The sequence below is a fragment of the Medicago sativa genome, chromosome 3 (genome assembly GCF_051527215.1).
Source record: "Medicago sativa cultivar Bolivia chromosome 3, Bolivia_mono, whole genome shotgun sequence".
Lineage (NCBI taxonomy): Eukaryota > Viridiplantae > Streptophyta > Magnoliopsida > Fabales > Fabaceae > Medicago > Medicago sativa.
The window spans coordinates 38,049,295-38,065,890 of NC_140751.1; the positions used below are offsets into that span (position 1 = coordinate 38,049,295).

Below are 16,596 nucleotides of genomic sequence, written 5' to 3' on the forward strand. Positions count from 1 at the left end.
TAAGAAAAACACAAGAAGGGGGGTTGAATTGTGTTAGTTTTTTCTTCGTTTTTTCTTCGTTTTCTCCTAAGCTGAAAACACTGATCAGAGGCAGATAGAGCTGAAGTGATGTTCAAGACTAAATGCAGCGGATAAAACAGAGAGAGAGAGAAGAAAGACACAAAGCAATTATACAGGTTCCTTCCACAAACCGGAAGTAGTCATGTCCCCCTTGCACTTCTAAGGAGAGTTCACTAAAATGTAATATCTGATTACAAATGCTCACTGCTAAAACTAGCAAGAGACTTCAAACTACTCAAGCACAACTGCAAGAGATTTCCTATGCTCCTGAACACAATCAAGAGACTTCCTATGCTCAAACACAACTGCAAGATACTTCTATTCAAACAGAATCACAAAGAAAAATGTTTGAGGTTGAACACTTGATATACAATCAGTTGTGTTCACAATACAATCAAATACAGACTCTTAAGACTCTAGAATTTCTAAGATATGAAAGACGTTAAGAAATTCTAAGTGAACTTTTGATTGCAGAACAATTTCAGCAGAGTTTTGGCACTTGTAAATTGTTGTTGAGTCCTTGCCAATCTCTAAGTCTTCACTCCTTTATATAGAGGTGTGAAAGAGACGTTGTGAATTGCCAGCACATCAAAATAGAGTCGTTTGAAGCTTTGATCAATCACCAATGATCTTTTGCCTGATATGGTTATTGTCCTATAAAGGATCAATTTCAAATCTATTCCAATTGTGATGGAACATCATTGCGGGGAGAGCTGTTTTTCTTGTCTTGTAGCAGAGACAAAAACAGAGTAGTGGAGGTAGTGGTTGTACAGTTAGTACAATTGTACTTTGTCAACGCTCTTCAAAGAACAAACATACAACGCTTTCAAATCCTTTCAAAATAGATGTTGCTTCACTCTTCTAGTCTTCTGAAGTGCTTAGACGATATTAAATCCATTGAACAACCATTGAAGCTTTAAGTCTTGCATCTCCTGATGAACTTCAGCTTCTGGTGATCTTCAGCTTCTGATGACGTGCTTCTGATGTACTTGCTTCTGATGACGTCATTACTTTAGGAGCACTAAACTTCAAGAGCACTTTTCTTCAGATGCTTCAAGCTTCCTTTTTGTTGATTCCTTAGCTCTCTTTTGTTCTTTCAGAACCTATTTAAGATATCAAATTTTTGTCTATATTCCTGTACACTTGAACAAATATTAGCATATCCAATTGACAATTTTTAATCCCTTGTTATCATCAAAACTCTAAAAGGGTAATGTTAAACACATTTTGTTCCAACAACTTTAGCTGGAATGAAATCAAACAGTCCTTAGTGGCCAGTACTTAGCAAAAGATGGTTTAGAAACCATTAGCAAAAGATACTATCGAAATGCTTAGTTTGAAACTTAAGTATATGTTGGTCAATTGACTTCGAATTTGATTGTATCTATGATGAGGAATTAGTATTATTCCTACCTAGAATCAAATGGTAAAAAATGGCATTAATTGCCTTTGATTATTCAAAATTTTGGTATAAGAAACCAAAAGAAGTGGTTAAAACCACAATAGACTTAACTCTTGTCTAATATTATTTTGACAAGTTTGTCAATAGCAAACCTTGGATGCAAGGAGTTATGTTTGTTGAATTTTATTACATCTTTGGGTTATTTGCAAATATCTCTTCGCTGCAAATGAATTTTTATCTTGGAAATTGGAAGCTTTACTGTAACACCCCGTTTTCCCAACATAAAAATTTCATAATAAAAATCAGAGTTTCTCAATCATAACGGAATGTCACATTCTTTTCTTAAAATCATAAACTGAATAAATAAATATTTATCCTTCAAAATCAAACAACGTAATTATTTTAAACTTCGCAGCGAAATAGTTTCAACAACTTAAACATAATCTTTGGCACAAGGGCCTCAACATAAAATCTCATAATATCTTGGTTCAACAATAGCTCTTATAAAATTCATAAGGTAATACATAAGGAACAGAAAACAATGACAAAATTCCCATCCCGTTACGTATCAGAGCACCTAAGACACACACTTGTGAGGAGTCCACTCACGACCGCAACTAGTCTTGGTTACCTGCAAGTTACCCATACGAAGAGCAACATTTTCAAGCAGAAGGGGTGAGATTTCACAAACAACAATATTAAGCATATAATTCATCAATTACATTTAACAACATAAACATCATCAACATATCATAATAATAATCATGTAACATCATATCATCATCATAAACAACTTCATATTAATCATCGACATCAACTTCATAATCAACTTCGTAAATTAATCTTTAACAACTTGACGAGTTTGACTCGACAATACAACTTCAACTCGACTATGCAACTCTTAACATCTTAAATCATCTTGACAATGCAAATGCATGTGGTACCAATTAGGGCATCAAGCCCCCAACATATTTGAGCGTAAAAAGGCTCCAGGGCATCAAGTCCCCGACATATTTGAACAAAAGCTCCAGGGCATCAAGCCCCCAACATATTTGAGCAAAAGCTCCAGGGCATCAAGCACTCAACTTTGAATGAGTATGCATGGACTTAGAAATAGTTATGCTGAATTTTCATAAAGTTTTACTAAGACCCACTTGGAGTATTTTCATCATAACTCAATATCTAAAAACCATTTTTGAGCCAAACCAAGACCATTAGAAAGCTAACACAATTATCTAAAACTTTCATGTTTACACCTAAGGCCAATTCAAAACAGAAATGTGTGAAAAAGACACAAGAACGCAAAAATCGAAGTCCTGACAGCACGCAAACGAAGGCACAACAAAGCAGTCACCCATGAGAGGCTGCCTTGCTGCACTCAGGCATTGGAAAGCTGCGCCCAGCCGTGGGCAGGTAGTAGCCAGTGACCTGCGCTGCAGCTCTGTGCAGTCCTGGTTTTTCCCCGGTTTTACCGTTTCGTCCGTAAATACCAAACAGTTACCCCGATTCCAATTCCGATTTCGCCTACGCGTTCTATTCGACAAATCCTATGATATTTTACTGAAAAATCGTATTTTCAAATCTCCAAAACAGCTTATCCCAGAATCACTTATTTCCCAAAAACACTTAAAATCACTTTTTCTCAAAATCTCAATTTTCATCAACTCAACCCCAAAACTGGTTCTAATCATTGTACTATGAAAGTTCTAAGGTCTGAACACTGTTTTCCTACATCAATTCAACAGGTTTCCATCATCTAATCAACAATTTAAGACTTCTAACCCAAATTCCCAAATTCTCACAAACTAAACCTACAACATGTTAGATGCAATTTCAGAATCACAGACTTAATATTACTGAAAGATCGTCTCACTCTTACCTTAGAAAGTAGAAATCGCAGCACTTCTAGGTCTTCTCTTCTTCTCTTGACTTTTTCTCCCTTTTTCACCAAAAACTGATCGTACGCGTTCTATGTCTTTCTAACCTAACTTCTCTTATTTAAAACCCCTCATCTAATTTATGTTATTCCTCTTTCTACCACTAAACTTTCTAAATTCACAAAATAACCCCACAACTTAATATTTATTTTATTTTCGAATCTTATTTTATTAAACAATAAAATAAGTCACAACGTCTCATAAATTTCTCTAAAATCATATAAATCACATAAATCTCATATAAATCACGCCAATCATATAAATATGATCTAAAACTCATTAAAATAATTAAATAATCGAAACTGGCGTTACAACTCTCCCCAACTTATAGAATTTTCGTCCTTGAAAATTTACCTCAGATCAGACAATCCTCATCCTTTGTCTGAGTACCAGATAAAGCAAACACCTTCCCACTAGCCTGAGCCTTCTTAGGTTTCTTGCATTGTGAACCCATGTGTCTTTCTTCATTGCAATTAAAACACACCACATCATCATGCTTACATTCCGTAATAGTATGTCCCTTCTTACCACAACGGAAACACCGTTTCATCTCTTTAGTACAAGCATTACTCTTATGGCCTTTCTCACCACAAGTGTAGCAAACAACCTCAGCAGTAGTATCTTTCTTTCCAGATCTCCTCTCATCATTCCCTATTTGACTACCTTGATCAGCAGGGGCACTGTAAGGCTTATGACGATTCTGTTGGTTCTTACTCTTCCGCTCATTCCTGATCTTGTAATGGGCTTTAATATCTTCTTCATAAATTCTGCAACTGCTCACCAGCTCGGAAAAGTTACGGATCTTCTGATATCCATTGGCCCGTTTGATCTCATGATGCAAGCCATTCTCAAACTTAATACACTTAGAAAATTCAGCAGTCTCAGCAGTTTAGTGTGGATAAAACTTAGCTAATTCCACAAACTTAGCAGCATACTCAGTCACCGACATTTCACCTTGCTTCAACTCAAGAAACTAAATCTCTTTCTTCCCGCGAACATCTTCCGAAAAGTATCTGTTTAGGAACTCCCTCCTAAACACAGCCCAAGTAATAGCTCCATCTCCGTTCTCTAGGATTAGTTGAACACTCAACCACCAATCATCAGCTTCCTCAGCTAACATGTGTGTGCCAAAGCGCACCATCTGAACTTCACTGCATTGCATAACCCGAAAAATTCTTTCAACATCTTTGAGCCACGTCTGAGCTCCATCAGGATCATACCTTCCCTTGAAAGTAGGTGGACGATTCCTCAGAAAAGTTTCCAGCATCCTAACTCCATCATTAGCACCAACATTAGGCTGATGTCCCACAGCTTGAGCTACAACTTCCAACGCAGCAACAATAGCAACATCATTTCTTCCAGCCATCTTAGTTCTCTACACAACACACAACAATCAGAATAACATAATAATGGTATTCCAACTGTTAGACGACACTACTCGACTCAACTACTTCGCTGGATAGACCGACCTGCTCTGATACCAATTGTAACACCCCGTTTTCCCAACATAAAAATTTCATAATAAAAATCAGAGTTTCTCAATCATAACGGAATGTCCCACATTCTTTTCTTAAAATCATAAACTGAATAAATAAATATTTATCCTTCAAAATCCAACAACGTAATTATTTTAAACTTTGCAGCGAAATAGTTTCAACAACTTAAACATAATCTTTGGCACAAGGGCCTCAACATAAAATCTCATAATATCTTGGTTCAACAATAGTTCTTAGAAAATTCATAAGGTAATACGTAAGGAACAGAAAACAATGACAAAATTCCCATCCCGTTACGTATCAGAGCACCGAAGACACACACTTGTGAGGAGTCCACTCACGACCGTAACTAGTCTTGGTTACCTGCAAGTTACCCATACGGAGAGCAACATTTTCAAGCAGAAGGGGTGAGATTTCACAAACAACAATATTAAGCATATAATTCATCAATTACATTTAACAACATAAACATCATCAACATATCATAATAATAATCATGTAACATCATATCATCATCATAAACAACTTCATATTAATCATCGACATAAACTTCATAATCAACTTCGTAAATTAATCTTTAACAACTTGACAACTTTGACTCGACTATGCAACTTCAACTCGACTATGCAACTCTTAACATCTTAAATCATCTTGACAATGCAAATGCATGTGATACCAATCAGAGCATCAAGCCACCAACATATTTGAGCGTAAAAAGGCTCCAGGGCATCAAGCCCCTGACATATTTGAGCAAAAGCTCCAGGGCATCAAGCCCCCAACATATTTGAGCGTAAAAAGGCTCCAGGGCTTCAAGCCCCCAACATATTTGAGCAAAAGCTCCAGGGCATCAAGCCCTCAACTTTGAATGAGTATGCATGGACTCAACATCTTACATCTTAAACATCTTGAACATCATGAACATCTTATATGACTCCAATAATTTGGACAACATCTTACAATTTTACAACTTAGACCGACATTTACAACTTTATGACATTAATGGTCAACAATAGCAAAACAGCAACATATGCAGAAAATAACAGCTCTTATACATCATATAATCATTAAAGAATGAATCGCATCAACATAATCATCATAAGTAATACTTAAGGTGCATATTTAACGACATCACATTACTATTAGTATTAATCATCTGAATTCAGGTCTTCTGGACAGCTTCTAACATCATCAATAACTTTCATTTCCAACCCCAAGGTTATCTCAAGACTACACGTGCGAAAAGGATCGCAAGGCAACAATTCAAGGCAACCTGCCACTGGTTAGACTCATCACAACATAGGTTAAATACTCTTAACACCTTAATTAAACTCATAGTACACAAGCTTTGAAGTTTGGAGACAATCCATAAGTTTTGGTTTAACTTAGAAATAGTTATGCTGAATTTTCATAAAGTTTTACAAAGACCCACTTGGAGTATTTTCATCATAACTCAAAATCTAAAAATCATTTTTAGCCAAACCAAGACCATTAGAAGGCTAACACAATTATCTAAAACTTTCATGTTTACACCTAAGGCCAATTCAAAACAGAAATGTGTGAAAAAGACACAAGAACGCAAAAATCGAAGTCCTGACAGCACGCAAACGAAGGCACAACAAAGCAGTCACCCATGAGGGGCTGCCTTGCTACGCTTAGGCGCTGGCAAGCTGTGCCCAGGCGTGGGCAGGCTATAGCTAGTGAGCTCCGCTGCAGCTCTGTGCAGTCCTGGTTTTTCCCCGGTTTTACCGTTTCGTCCGTAAAAACCTAACCGTTACCCCAATTCCAATTCCGTTTTCACCCATGCGTTCTATTCGACAAATCCTGTCATATTTTACTGAAAAATCATATTTTAAAATCTCCAAAACAGCTTATCCCAGAATCACTTATTTTCCAAAAACACTTAAAATCACTTTTTCTCAAAATCTCAATTTTCATCAACTCAACCCCAAAACTGGTTCTAATCATTATACTATGAAAGTTCTAAGGTCTGAACATTGTTTTCCTACATCAATTCAACATGTTTCCATCATCTAATCAACAATTTCCAACTTCTAACCCTAATTCCCAAATTCTCACAAACTAAACCTACAACATGTTAGAAGCAATTTTAGAATCACAGACTTAATATTACTGAAAGATCGTCTCACCCTTACCTTTGAAAGTAGAAATCGCAGCACTTCTAGGTCTTCTCCTCTTCTCTTGACTTTTTCTCCCTCTTTCACCAAAAACTGATCGTACGCGTTCTATGTCTTTCTAACCTAACTTCTCTTATTTATAACCCCTCGTCTAATTTATCTTATTCCTTTTTCTACCACTAAACTTTCTAAACTCACAAAATAACCCCACAACTTAATATTTATTTTATTTTCGAATCTTATTTTATTAAACAATAAAATAAGTCACAACGTCTCATAAATTTCTCTAAAATCATATAAATCACATAAATCTCATATAAATCACGCCAATCATATAAATATGATCTAAAACTCATTAAAATAATTAAATAATCGAAACGGGCATTACATTTACCATTTATAATATGTTAAAGGAAATAAAATTCTGTGATAACATGTCGAAATAAAGACACATACTAAAGTATAAGTATATTGTGTAAAAACAGAAATAGCACAAACGTTAAATTTTGACAGAGAAAAACATCAGGTTTTAATTATTAAGACAATTCAAAACATTGCCGAATTATTGCAATTTGGACATTGTTATGTCACAACATAATACATAACAACACCAAACAAAATGAGTGGCATTGCGGTTCCTGTTGTTTTAAAAGCCATTTGATGGTCTAAAATAAAAAATGGAAAAATGCACACAAGATGAGTTATCGGAACTCAAAGGGAACCTTGAATCCTCCATGATACGAAAGTGAATGAGGAACCAGGTGATTTCAAGGTCAAGGCGGCAAAATAGACAGATGTCAGGCATCCTGTATTCCACATCAGACCGAGGAAGTGGCTAAACAAGCCTTGACTTCGTTTTGCTGCCTTCACATGTTCCACCAAATTCACAGGCGCGTCAATACACTAACCCTCGAGGGAGGAAAGCCGAATTAGGGTGAACCCCTAGGTTCATAAGGGACCTCCTGCAACAAGCTAGTTGCTTGTCGACAAAAAGGTCGATAAACACTGAGAAGACCTCACCCACGGAAAACCCATCTTCGGCCAATACATCAAGTATCATCAAAAAGTACTTTGATCTGTGATGGGCTGCTGCATCCAGAAACTGTCTAACTTTCCTTACATCTAGATCTGGCTATTGAAAGAGTTGAGAAGCCAAAGTGATACAGAATGTTGAATGCCCGCTGTCTGAAAGTTGTTGCATGAAAGCGATTTTTTCTGCACAGGGTTTAGGATCAAAGAGGTAAAACAGACAGCTCCGAGGTAAAGCCTTAAGTAGCGCAGGGTGATCAAGAAGCCTCCAGTAGCGAAGAAAAATGGCCCTAAATCTGAAAAGTTTTTTAACGCCAGAGTTAGCGACTTTTGAGGCAATAAGAAGCAGGAGGTGATCCGCCAAATCGTCCATATTGCGCGTCAAACAAAGTTCACAAAGGTGGAGAAGAAGTGACGTGATCCAAATGGGCTATTTGAAGAGTGCGACAATAGGTGTAATGGCTTCTAGAGATTCGAGAATGAGAATCTTGATTTAAAATGGCCATTATTACATGGAGGTGAATTAAAATGAAGATTAAGTACTCTATTAGCCATAAGATCCTTTAGATGATTGCCACGTGTTTACCGTGATGGATATGATCAATGGTTGGTATTTGCTTTACCAAGATGTCCCGCTAACTTTTCAACTGCAAGAGTTGGCCCACTAAAGCAATGAAATGTTTTCGACCATTGAGAGGAAAATACTAACGGGACATGTGAAATACTTTAAAAAATGCCAATGTTCTCCTCTTTTGAGTCGTATCATCGAAAATGGCATTTTTTGGGGGTATTTTGTTAGCCTGTAAATTCAACAGGCTCATTTAACATTTGTTTGACCTTTTAACTTTGCAGGAATCGAAGGCTTTCTCATCTCAAGTCGAGAATTTCGACAAGATAGCAAGCTAGCGCGCGTGATTTGAAGTTTGATAGAACAAAACCGAAGGAAGATCGCATCGAAGTCAAGCAATGAAGGAGGGAAAGCACGATTTCGAGTTTGGAAACTGTTGCCCAAGATGGAGGAAGTGCTGATCATGGGATTAGTGGTTTGCCAGTTAGTAATTTTAGTATAAATAAGTGTTTCCAAGCCGGAAAATGGGTCGCAAATCATTTATAGAATTCTACAACACTCAAACTACCGGCGTCTAGGGAAACGAGTTATACAGAATATATGTAAACTGATTTGTATACCACCATTATTTTAATGCAGTGCATTTTACCTTGCCTTTAAGTTTACGTGCTTAAAGCCTTTTGTTTACCAACCCAACCTGCTCTCTAAGTAACATGAGTGCATCTCGTGGCGCTTTTCAAAACCCTTTTTTGATCAAAACCTTTGCACAACATGCTCCTGAGATCTCTAGTTCAACCTCACTTGTAATAATCAGTACTAGCCCGTAGTTTGCCGAAAACACAAGCAAACACCTTCTAGGCTAAAAATCCACTAATCCCAAATCAAACACACAAACAAGCAATTAAGAAAATATAAACATATAATAAATAAATAAAATAATCCTAACAAAAAATGGGCTGTTACACTAACCGCGCTATCAAACATATGAATCAAATGACATAACTTCTTTCACTTCATCTAGGTGGGAATGTTTATTTAAATTGGTGTTTTAAGAGATATAGCTTTGTAAGGCGGCACTCTTGGGATGTTGTTCAAATTGGTGTTTTTCCAAGAGGGAGGCCAGGTCATTCTTGGGATGTTAGTGAGGGTGAGTCACTCCCATCTTACGTCAGTAACCTCCTCTCTTCTCAAGAGTTCAAACCGGTCATTCTTGGGATGTTAGTAAAGGTGAGTCACTCTCATCTTATGTTAATATTTTCTCTTTGTTTTTTGGGGCTACCCACCTATTTTGGGAAAGTGGTGAGTGTGAATCACCCAAATTGAAATTCGAGCACTCGCTGGATAGATGTCTTACCCAATGTCCTGGACAAGAGGTTCAACAATACTGATGTCCTATACAACAGGTAGGACACTATAGCACAATAACAATAAACATCAATTAAAGTAAAATGCAATAAATAAAGAAAACAGTAGGTTTGGTAACCCAACTCAGTGAAACCTGACCTACGTCCGGAGGCATCCATACCAAGAAAGGAAATTCACTTTTATAGTATTGGTTCATAGTCTTATGCAAATAGCCCCTATTCACTTCCTTGACACCTAATCATTACCAATAAATTTCTACCTATGACTCCCCAAGATATGAGATTCCATCTCATTTTCATCACTCAATCAATACCCTTGTGATTGTCCTTAATCACGATTACAATCAAATTGGAGAACAACTCCAATAAACAAACCAACTCTTGCAAAAAGCACTAGGGTGGTTTACAAATGACAAAATACAACTCATCTAAACAAACCAGCTTTATGCATCAAGAGGATACAAAGAGAGGTATACAAATAACTATGACTCGAAACCCTAAGACTCTTTTCTCAAAATGACGGCTTCGATCAATCTTCAAAAGGTGTGAGTTTTCCTTTATATAGCTAGAGTAAACATGGGTTTTTCCTTCACGGGCTAAACAATAAACAAACCAAAACATATATTATTTCCTAAAATGTTTAGGACATTAAATTCAAAACACGACAAAGTTTAAACCAACATGAGCAGTTTCTAGAAACACACATTTTGTGGAGCACAAGCTACGTGAATAAATCTTCAATCAAATCTTCAAGGATTTCACGCAAAAACACAATCTTTCAAGAATACAAAATAAAGTACTTGACCTTAAGATAAGATGTTGTACTTGCATGATTAGGACATCTGATACAACTTCTTGCAAGAACTTCTTGTTTTAACAAAATGCAACCAACACAATATAAAAACCCAATAGTTTAAAATTAAATTCGGGGTTTCTCTTTGGAATCAGAAACATCTTAAATTTGGGGTTGGATACCAGTAGAACTTGGTTATCAAAGGAAAATAATGAAAAAGAAAAATGTAGATAAAACATCAAAATGATGGCCCACAAAAAAAAATCAAGAGCCAACAAAAGTTTAGTTAAAAAAAAAATGTTCTAGTAGGACCCATATCTCTTATTTAGCATATAAGCTAGTACCTCAAACATCGGTTGTGACTGATTGTAAATCAGAGCCACAGGTTGGAGGAAAAGTATTTTAAAAAAAAAAATAGTTAGGATGTAGGGTTGAAAATTAAGAAAGAATAAGAAGTACAATCTATATAATATATTTTTCTACCCTATTTCCTTTTATCACAATCATATTGGGGTACAAATTCATAGCACAACATTCGTGAAATTATTAAAAGAATAAAAAAGTCATTAACTGACAACAAAATAACTAAATGACATCTTAAGAAATATTCTAGTTGGACTTCTGCGTACTATTTTGGGACTGTTACTCAAATAAACTTTTTTTTTTTGAGGGATGAATGCATAAATTATAAACCCCATAAACGACATACACATTCATGATTAAGACACCTCGGATTAAAAGGATGCTTGCACTTTTCCTTTGGACAATCAATATCTCTAACACACCAAGGGTAGGCATAATAAGCCCCTTCAATGGAAAAAGAGAATAAAAGAATGTTACAATGTTGTATATAAAGAGAATAAAAGTATGTTACAATGTTGTATATAAAGTAAATAAAGAAAGGGTTAATTATGTTTTTGGTCCCTACAAAATTGCGACCTTTTAAGTTTAGTCCTTACTTAATTTTAATAGCATTTTTAATCCCTACAAAAAATTTCTGCACTCAATATTAGTCCTTACTCAATCCATATTTGTTTAATTTATGCTTAAACTCTTAAGTTTTTCGACAATTTTTTACAGGCATGTTAAGAACGTTATTAAAAGGTCCTCCGAAAAAAATATCGCAAAAATTTGATTTCTACGTCCATATTTTTGTTACTTATATCTTAAACTTTTGTCGTTTTAAAAAATTCATATTTAATTTATTTCATGTTAAAAAATTATAAAATATCGCAAAAATTTGATTTCTACGTCCATATTTTTGTTACTTATATCTTAAACTTTTGTCGTTTTAAAAAATTCATATTTAATTTATTTCATGTTAAAAAATTATAGATTTTAGTAAATGAACCTTTCATAGTGTTCTAAACTTGTATAAAAAGAATCGTTAAAAAATTTAAGAGTTTAAGGATAATTAAACAAAATTTATTTTAGCAGGGACTAAAATTATAAGTAAATTTTTTTTTGTAGGGATTAGAAAAGCTATTAAAATTAAGTTGGACTAAACTTAGAAGGTCGCCATTTTATAGGGACCAAAAACATATTTAACCCATAAAGAAATTTGAAAAGGATAAAAGGTCTCACCGTCGACTGTGATTTCAAAAAGAAATAAGGAAAGAAAGATAATCAGAACGCAAACAAACTTTGCAATTTTAACCATAGTTTACTTTAGTTGTATGAATGAAATAGATTATATTTTTTTTTTATAACTTATAATAGTTTTTAGAAACTACGAATTTGTAAAAAATGCCTTCCTTAAAATATAATATCTATAAAATGCCTCTTAAGTACTTCAATACGTCGTCCCTTCAGCACACATAGTAAGAAGGTCATACAATAAAAATATCAATCATAAGAATTCATTATTTATTTCTTACAAAATCTATAGGGTTAATACTACTTTGGGTCCTTGTGATATTAGCGAATTCCAATTTTTGTTCTGGTTAAAAAAAAAAGTTTAAAGTTTGTCCCTGTAATTTCAGATTCTTCATTTTAGGTTCCTAATTTAGTCTATGTCAGCATAATTTGTCTATGTGGCATGTTGATTGAACTATTTTCATTCATTTTCGAATTAACTAATTCCAAGTGGCAATTTTTATAAATAACACTAATTTAAAAATAAATATATTAAAAAAAAAACTTAAATGAAGGTTTTGTTCATCATTTGTTCATCCATGTTCATCTTCTTCATCATGTTCCTCCCTCCTTTCTTCAACCTTAAATACCATAACCCAAAAATTCATCAAATCATAAAACCATATTCATCCCCTCAACTTATAAATTTATAAACCCCAAAAAAACAAAAGAAGATTCAATAACACAAACAACAACAAAATCTCAAACAAACAAACACGAAGTCTTCCAAAAACAATCCAGAAGAAGATTAACTTTTTTTTTCATAAGAGGACCTCATCCTCCGTTAGATCTTGTCTCTGATTTTGTTTTAAATCATGTCTCCTACAGGTCTATATGTTGGAACAAAAATGATTTATGCAATTCCTTTAAGGTTTGATGATAACAAAGTATTCAAGAACAATGGGATATACTAATATTTGTTCAAGTGTGTAGGATCATAAAATGTATCTATCAAAGTATATAACATGTATTAAAGCATCAGATGCATTAGAGGAGTTTAGAAGACTATGGTAGAAGATCTTAAGAAAGGTTATCCGGAAGTCAACAAATTGTGTTAGAAGAAAAAGGACACCTCGCAGAAGCTGATGATTCAGGTGTGACACTTCTTACCCATACTATAATCACACTTTCTCCTGAACCCCTTACTGACTTGGGCGTTGGAGCATGTACATGTACATAACCCCCTCCAATGGATAAGGACCCAGGACGGACAACTCAATGGAGCAAGGCTTATGGCGGACAAATTAAAGCTCGATCCCCATAATTCAATATATCTTATCCAACCAACCATCTTCTTAGGTTCAACCAGATCAAATATCGTGGTTGATAAAGAAAGCATATCTTACTTATAATGTGAAGAACATACTTGATATGAAGCCGAGGAATTGTTGACCTCCATGATCGTTGTACTTCAATAAATGTATTGTAATCATCAAAAAATAAGGGAAGGGAGTGTTAGAAAGTCTGTAACGAATAACCCAATAGATGTAGGGCTCAAGATTGTTGGAACAAAATGTGTTTAACAATGAACCTTTGAGAGTTTTGATGATAACATGGTATTAAAAATTGTCAATTGGATAAGCTAATATTTGTTCAAGTGTACAGGACCATAGACAAAAATTTGACATCTTAAATAGGTTCTGGATGAACAAAAGAGAGCTAAGGAATCAACAAAAAGGAAGCTTAATGCGTCTGAAGAGAAGTGCTCCTAAAGTCAAAGTGCTCCTGAAGTGGTGACGTCATCAGAAACTGAAGTTCATCAGAAGCATCTCATCAGAAGCAAGTTCATCACCAGAAGCTGAAGTTCATCAGCAGATGCAAGACTTAAAGCTTCAAGGGCTATTCAATGGATTTAAACTCGTCTAAGCATTGCAGAAGACTGGAAATGTAAAGCAACGGTCATTTTGAAAGGATTTGAAGGCATTGGATGCTTATCTTCAAAAAGCGTTGACAAAGTACAATTGTACGAAGTGTACAACCACTACCTCCACAACTCTGTTTTTGTCTTTGCTACAAGACAAGAAAAACAGCTCTGCCTGCAACAATGTTCCTTCACAATGGGAATGGATTTGAAATTGATCCTGCAGAGGACAACTACCATATTAGGCAAAAGATCATCGGTGATTGATCAAAGCTTCAAACGACTCTTTTTGATGTGCTGGAAATTCACAACGTCTCTTTCACACCTCTATATAAAGAAGTGAAGACTTAGAGATTGGCAGGGACTCAACAACAATTTACCAGTGCCAAAACTCTGCTGAAATTGTTCTGCATTCAAAAGTTCACTTAGAATTTCTTATCAACTTTCATATCTTAGAAATTCTAGAGTCTTAAGAGTTTGTATCTGATATGTATTGTGAACACCACTGATTGTATATCAAGTGTTCAACCTCAAACATTTTTCTTTGTAATTATGTTTGATTAGAAGTCTCTTGCAGTTGTGCTTGAGCATTAGAAGTCTCTTGATTGTGTTCAGGAGCATAGGATGTCTCTTGCAGTTGTGCTTGAGCAGTTTGAAGTCTCTTGCTAAGTTTTGCAGTGAGCAGTTGTAATCAAATAATACATCTTAGTGAACTCTCTTTGGAAGTGCAAGGGGGACAGGACTTCTTCCGGTTTGTGGAAGGAACCTGTATAATTGCTTTGTGTCTTTCTTCTCTCTCACTTTGTTTTTATCCGCTGCAAGTTAGTCCTGAACATCACTTCAGAAGCAGTCTCTATTTGCTTATGGCCAGTGTTTTCAGCTTAGGAGAAAACGAAGAAGAAGCAAACATAATTCAACCCACCTTCTTGTGTTTTTCTCACCTTCAATTGGTATCTAGAGCCTTGGTCTGCTGTCTTAACACTTAACAGTGTAATAGAAAAAGGTCTGAGAAAAACATGTCCGGGTTTAATGGAGATCCTAAGTTTAATGGAGATCCTGAAGAATTTTCTTGGTGGAAAACCAACTTCTACAACTATGTCATTAGTTTAGATGAAGAACTATAGGACATACTTGAAGATGGTGTTGGTGACTTGGTCCTTGATGAAGAAGGAGATGTTGTTGACAGAAAGAAACATACTCCTGCTCTGAAGAAACTTTACAAGAAGGATCATATTATCAGAGGAGCACTTGTCACTGCTATACCTAAAGCAGAGTATATGAAGATGAGTGACAAATCCACTGCTAAAGCTATGTTTGCTTCTATTTGTTCTAACTATGAAGGGAGCAAGAAGGTCAAAGAAGCAAAAGCTCTTATGCTTTTTCATCAGTATGAGTTGTTCAAGATGAAGGATGATGAAATTATTGAGGAAATGTACTCAAGGTTTCAAACCCTAGTCTCTGGACTACAAATACTAAAGAATATCTATGTTGCTTCTGATCATGTTAGCAAGATACTAAGAAGCTTGCCTGCTAGATGGAGACCTAAGGTTACTGCTATTGAGGAAGTTAAAGATTTAAAAACTTTAAGTGTTGAAGATCTTATCAGCTCTTTCAAAGTTCATGAGATAAGTCTTAATGAATATGAGCCTGCTAAGAAGAGTAAATCTATTGCTCTACCATCTAAAGGGAAAGTCATCAAAAGCTCTTAAAGTTATTGAATCTGAAGATGAGTCGCCTAATGGAGACTCTGATGAAGATCCTACTGAGAAGATGGCTATGCTTTCCAACAAGCTTGAGTATCTGGCAAGGAAGAACAAGAAGTTTCTGAGTATGAGAGGTGGCTACAAGAGCTCCAAGAAAGAAGATCAGAAGGGATGCTTCAACTGTAAGAAGCCTGGACACTTCATTGTTGATTGCCTTGATCTTCAGAAGGAGAAATCAAAGGATAAGTCAAAGAAATCAAGTTTCAACACAAAGAAATTCAGAAAGCAGATTAAGAAGAGTTTAATGGCAACCTGGGAAGATTTGGATAGTGAATCTGGGTTTGAAAAGGAAGAAGCTGAAGAAGATGCTAAGGTAGCTATGGGGTTAGTGGTTACTGAGACTTCAGAAGCAGATCCTGACTCAGACTCTTAAGATGAAAATGAGGTATATTCTAAAATTCCCAGAGAAGAACTTATTGAGTCTCTTAAAGAACTATTTACACATTTTGAAGTAAGAACTAATGAGTTGAAAGATTTAAAAGAAAATTATGTTGATTTAATGAAACAACAAGAATCAACTCTATTGGATCTAAAAGCTTCTGAAGAAGGACTT

The 16,596-nt window shown here is 35.4% G+C and overlaps 1 protein-coding gene and 1 long non-coding RNA gene across 3 annotated transcripts; both read right to left on the minus strand.

Annotated features, from left to right (window-relative positions):
- Positions 1-3,754: 3,754 nt before the first annotated feature.
- On the minus strand, positions 3,755-4,765 carry LOC146937494 (uncharacterized). Its single transcript, XM_085749445.1, has 2 exons — positions 4,397-4,765; positions 3,755-4,279 (listed from the first exon to the last, which is right to left on the minus strand). The coding sequence occupies exons 1-2, from the start codon at positions 4,763-4,765 to the stop codon at positions 3,755-3,757; spliced, it is 894 nt and encodes a 297-aa protein (XP_085605571.1).
- Positions 4,766-4,998: 233 nt separating this feature from the next.
- Positions 4,999-12,527, minus strand: LOC146937495 (uncharacterized). Of its 2 annotated transcripts, XR_015030959.1 has the most exons (3): positions 12,369-12,525; positions 10,797-11,591; positions 4,999-5,258 (listed from the first exon to the last, which is right to left on the minus strand). It is a non-coding gene; the product is annotated as an uncharacterized LOC146937495 (long non-coding RNA). The 2 variants fall into 2 exon arrangements; XR_015030958.1 differs by lacking the exon at positions 4,999-5,258 and having other exon boundaries at positions 11,223-11,591; positions 12,369-12,527.
- Between the last annotated feature and the right edge of the window lie 4,069 nt (positions 12,528-16,596).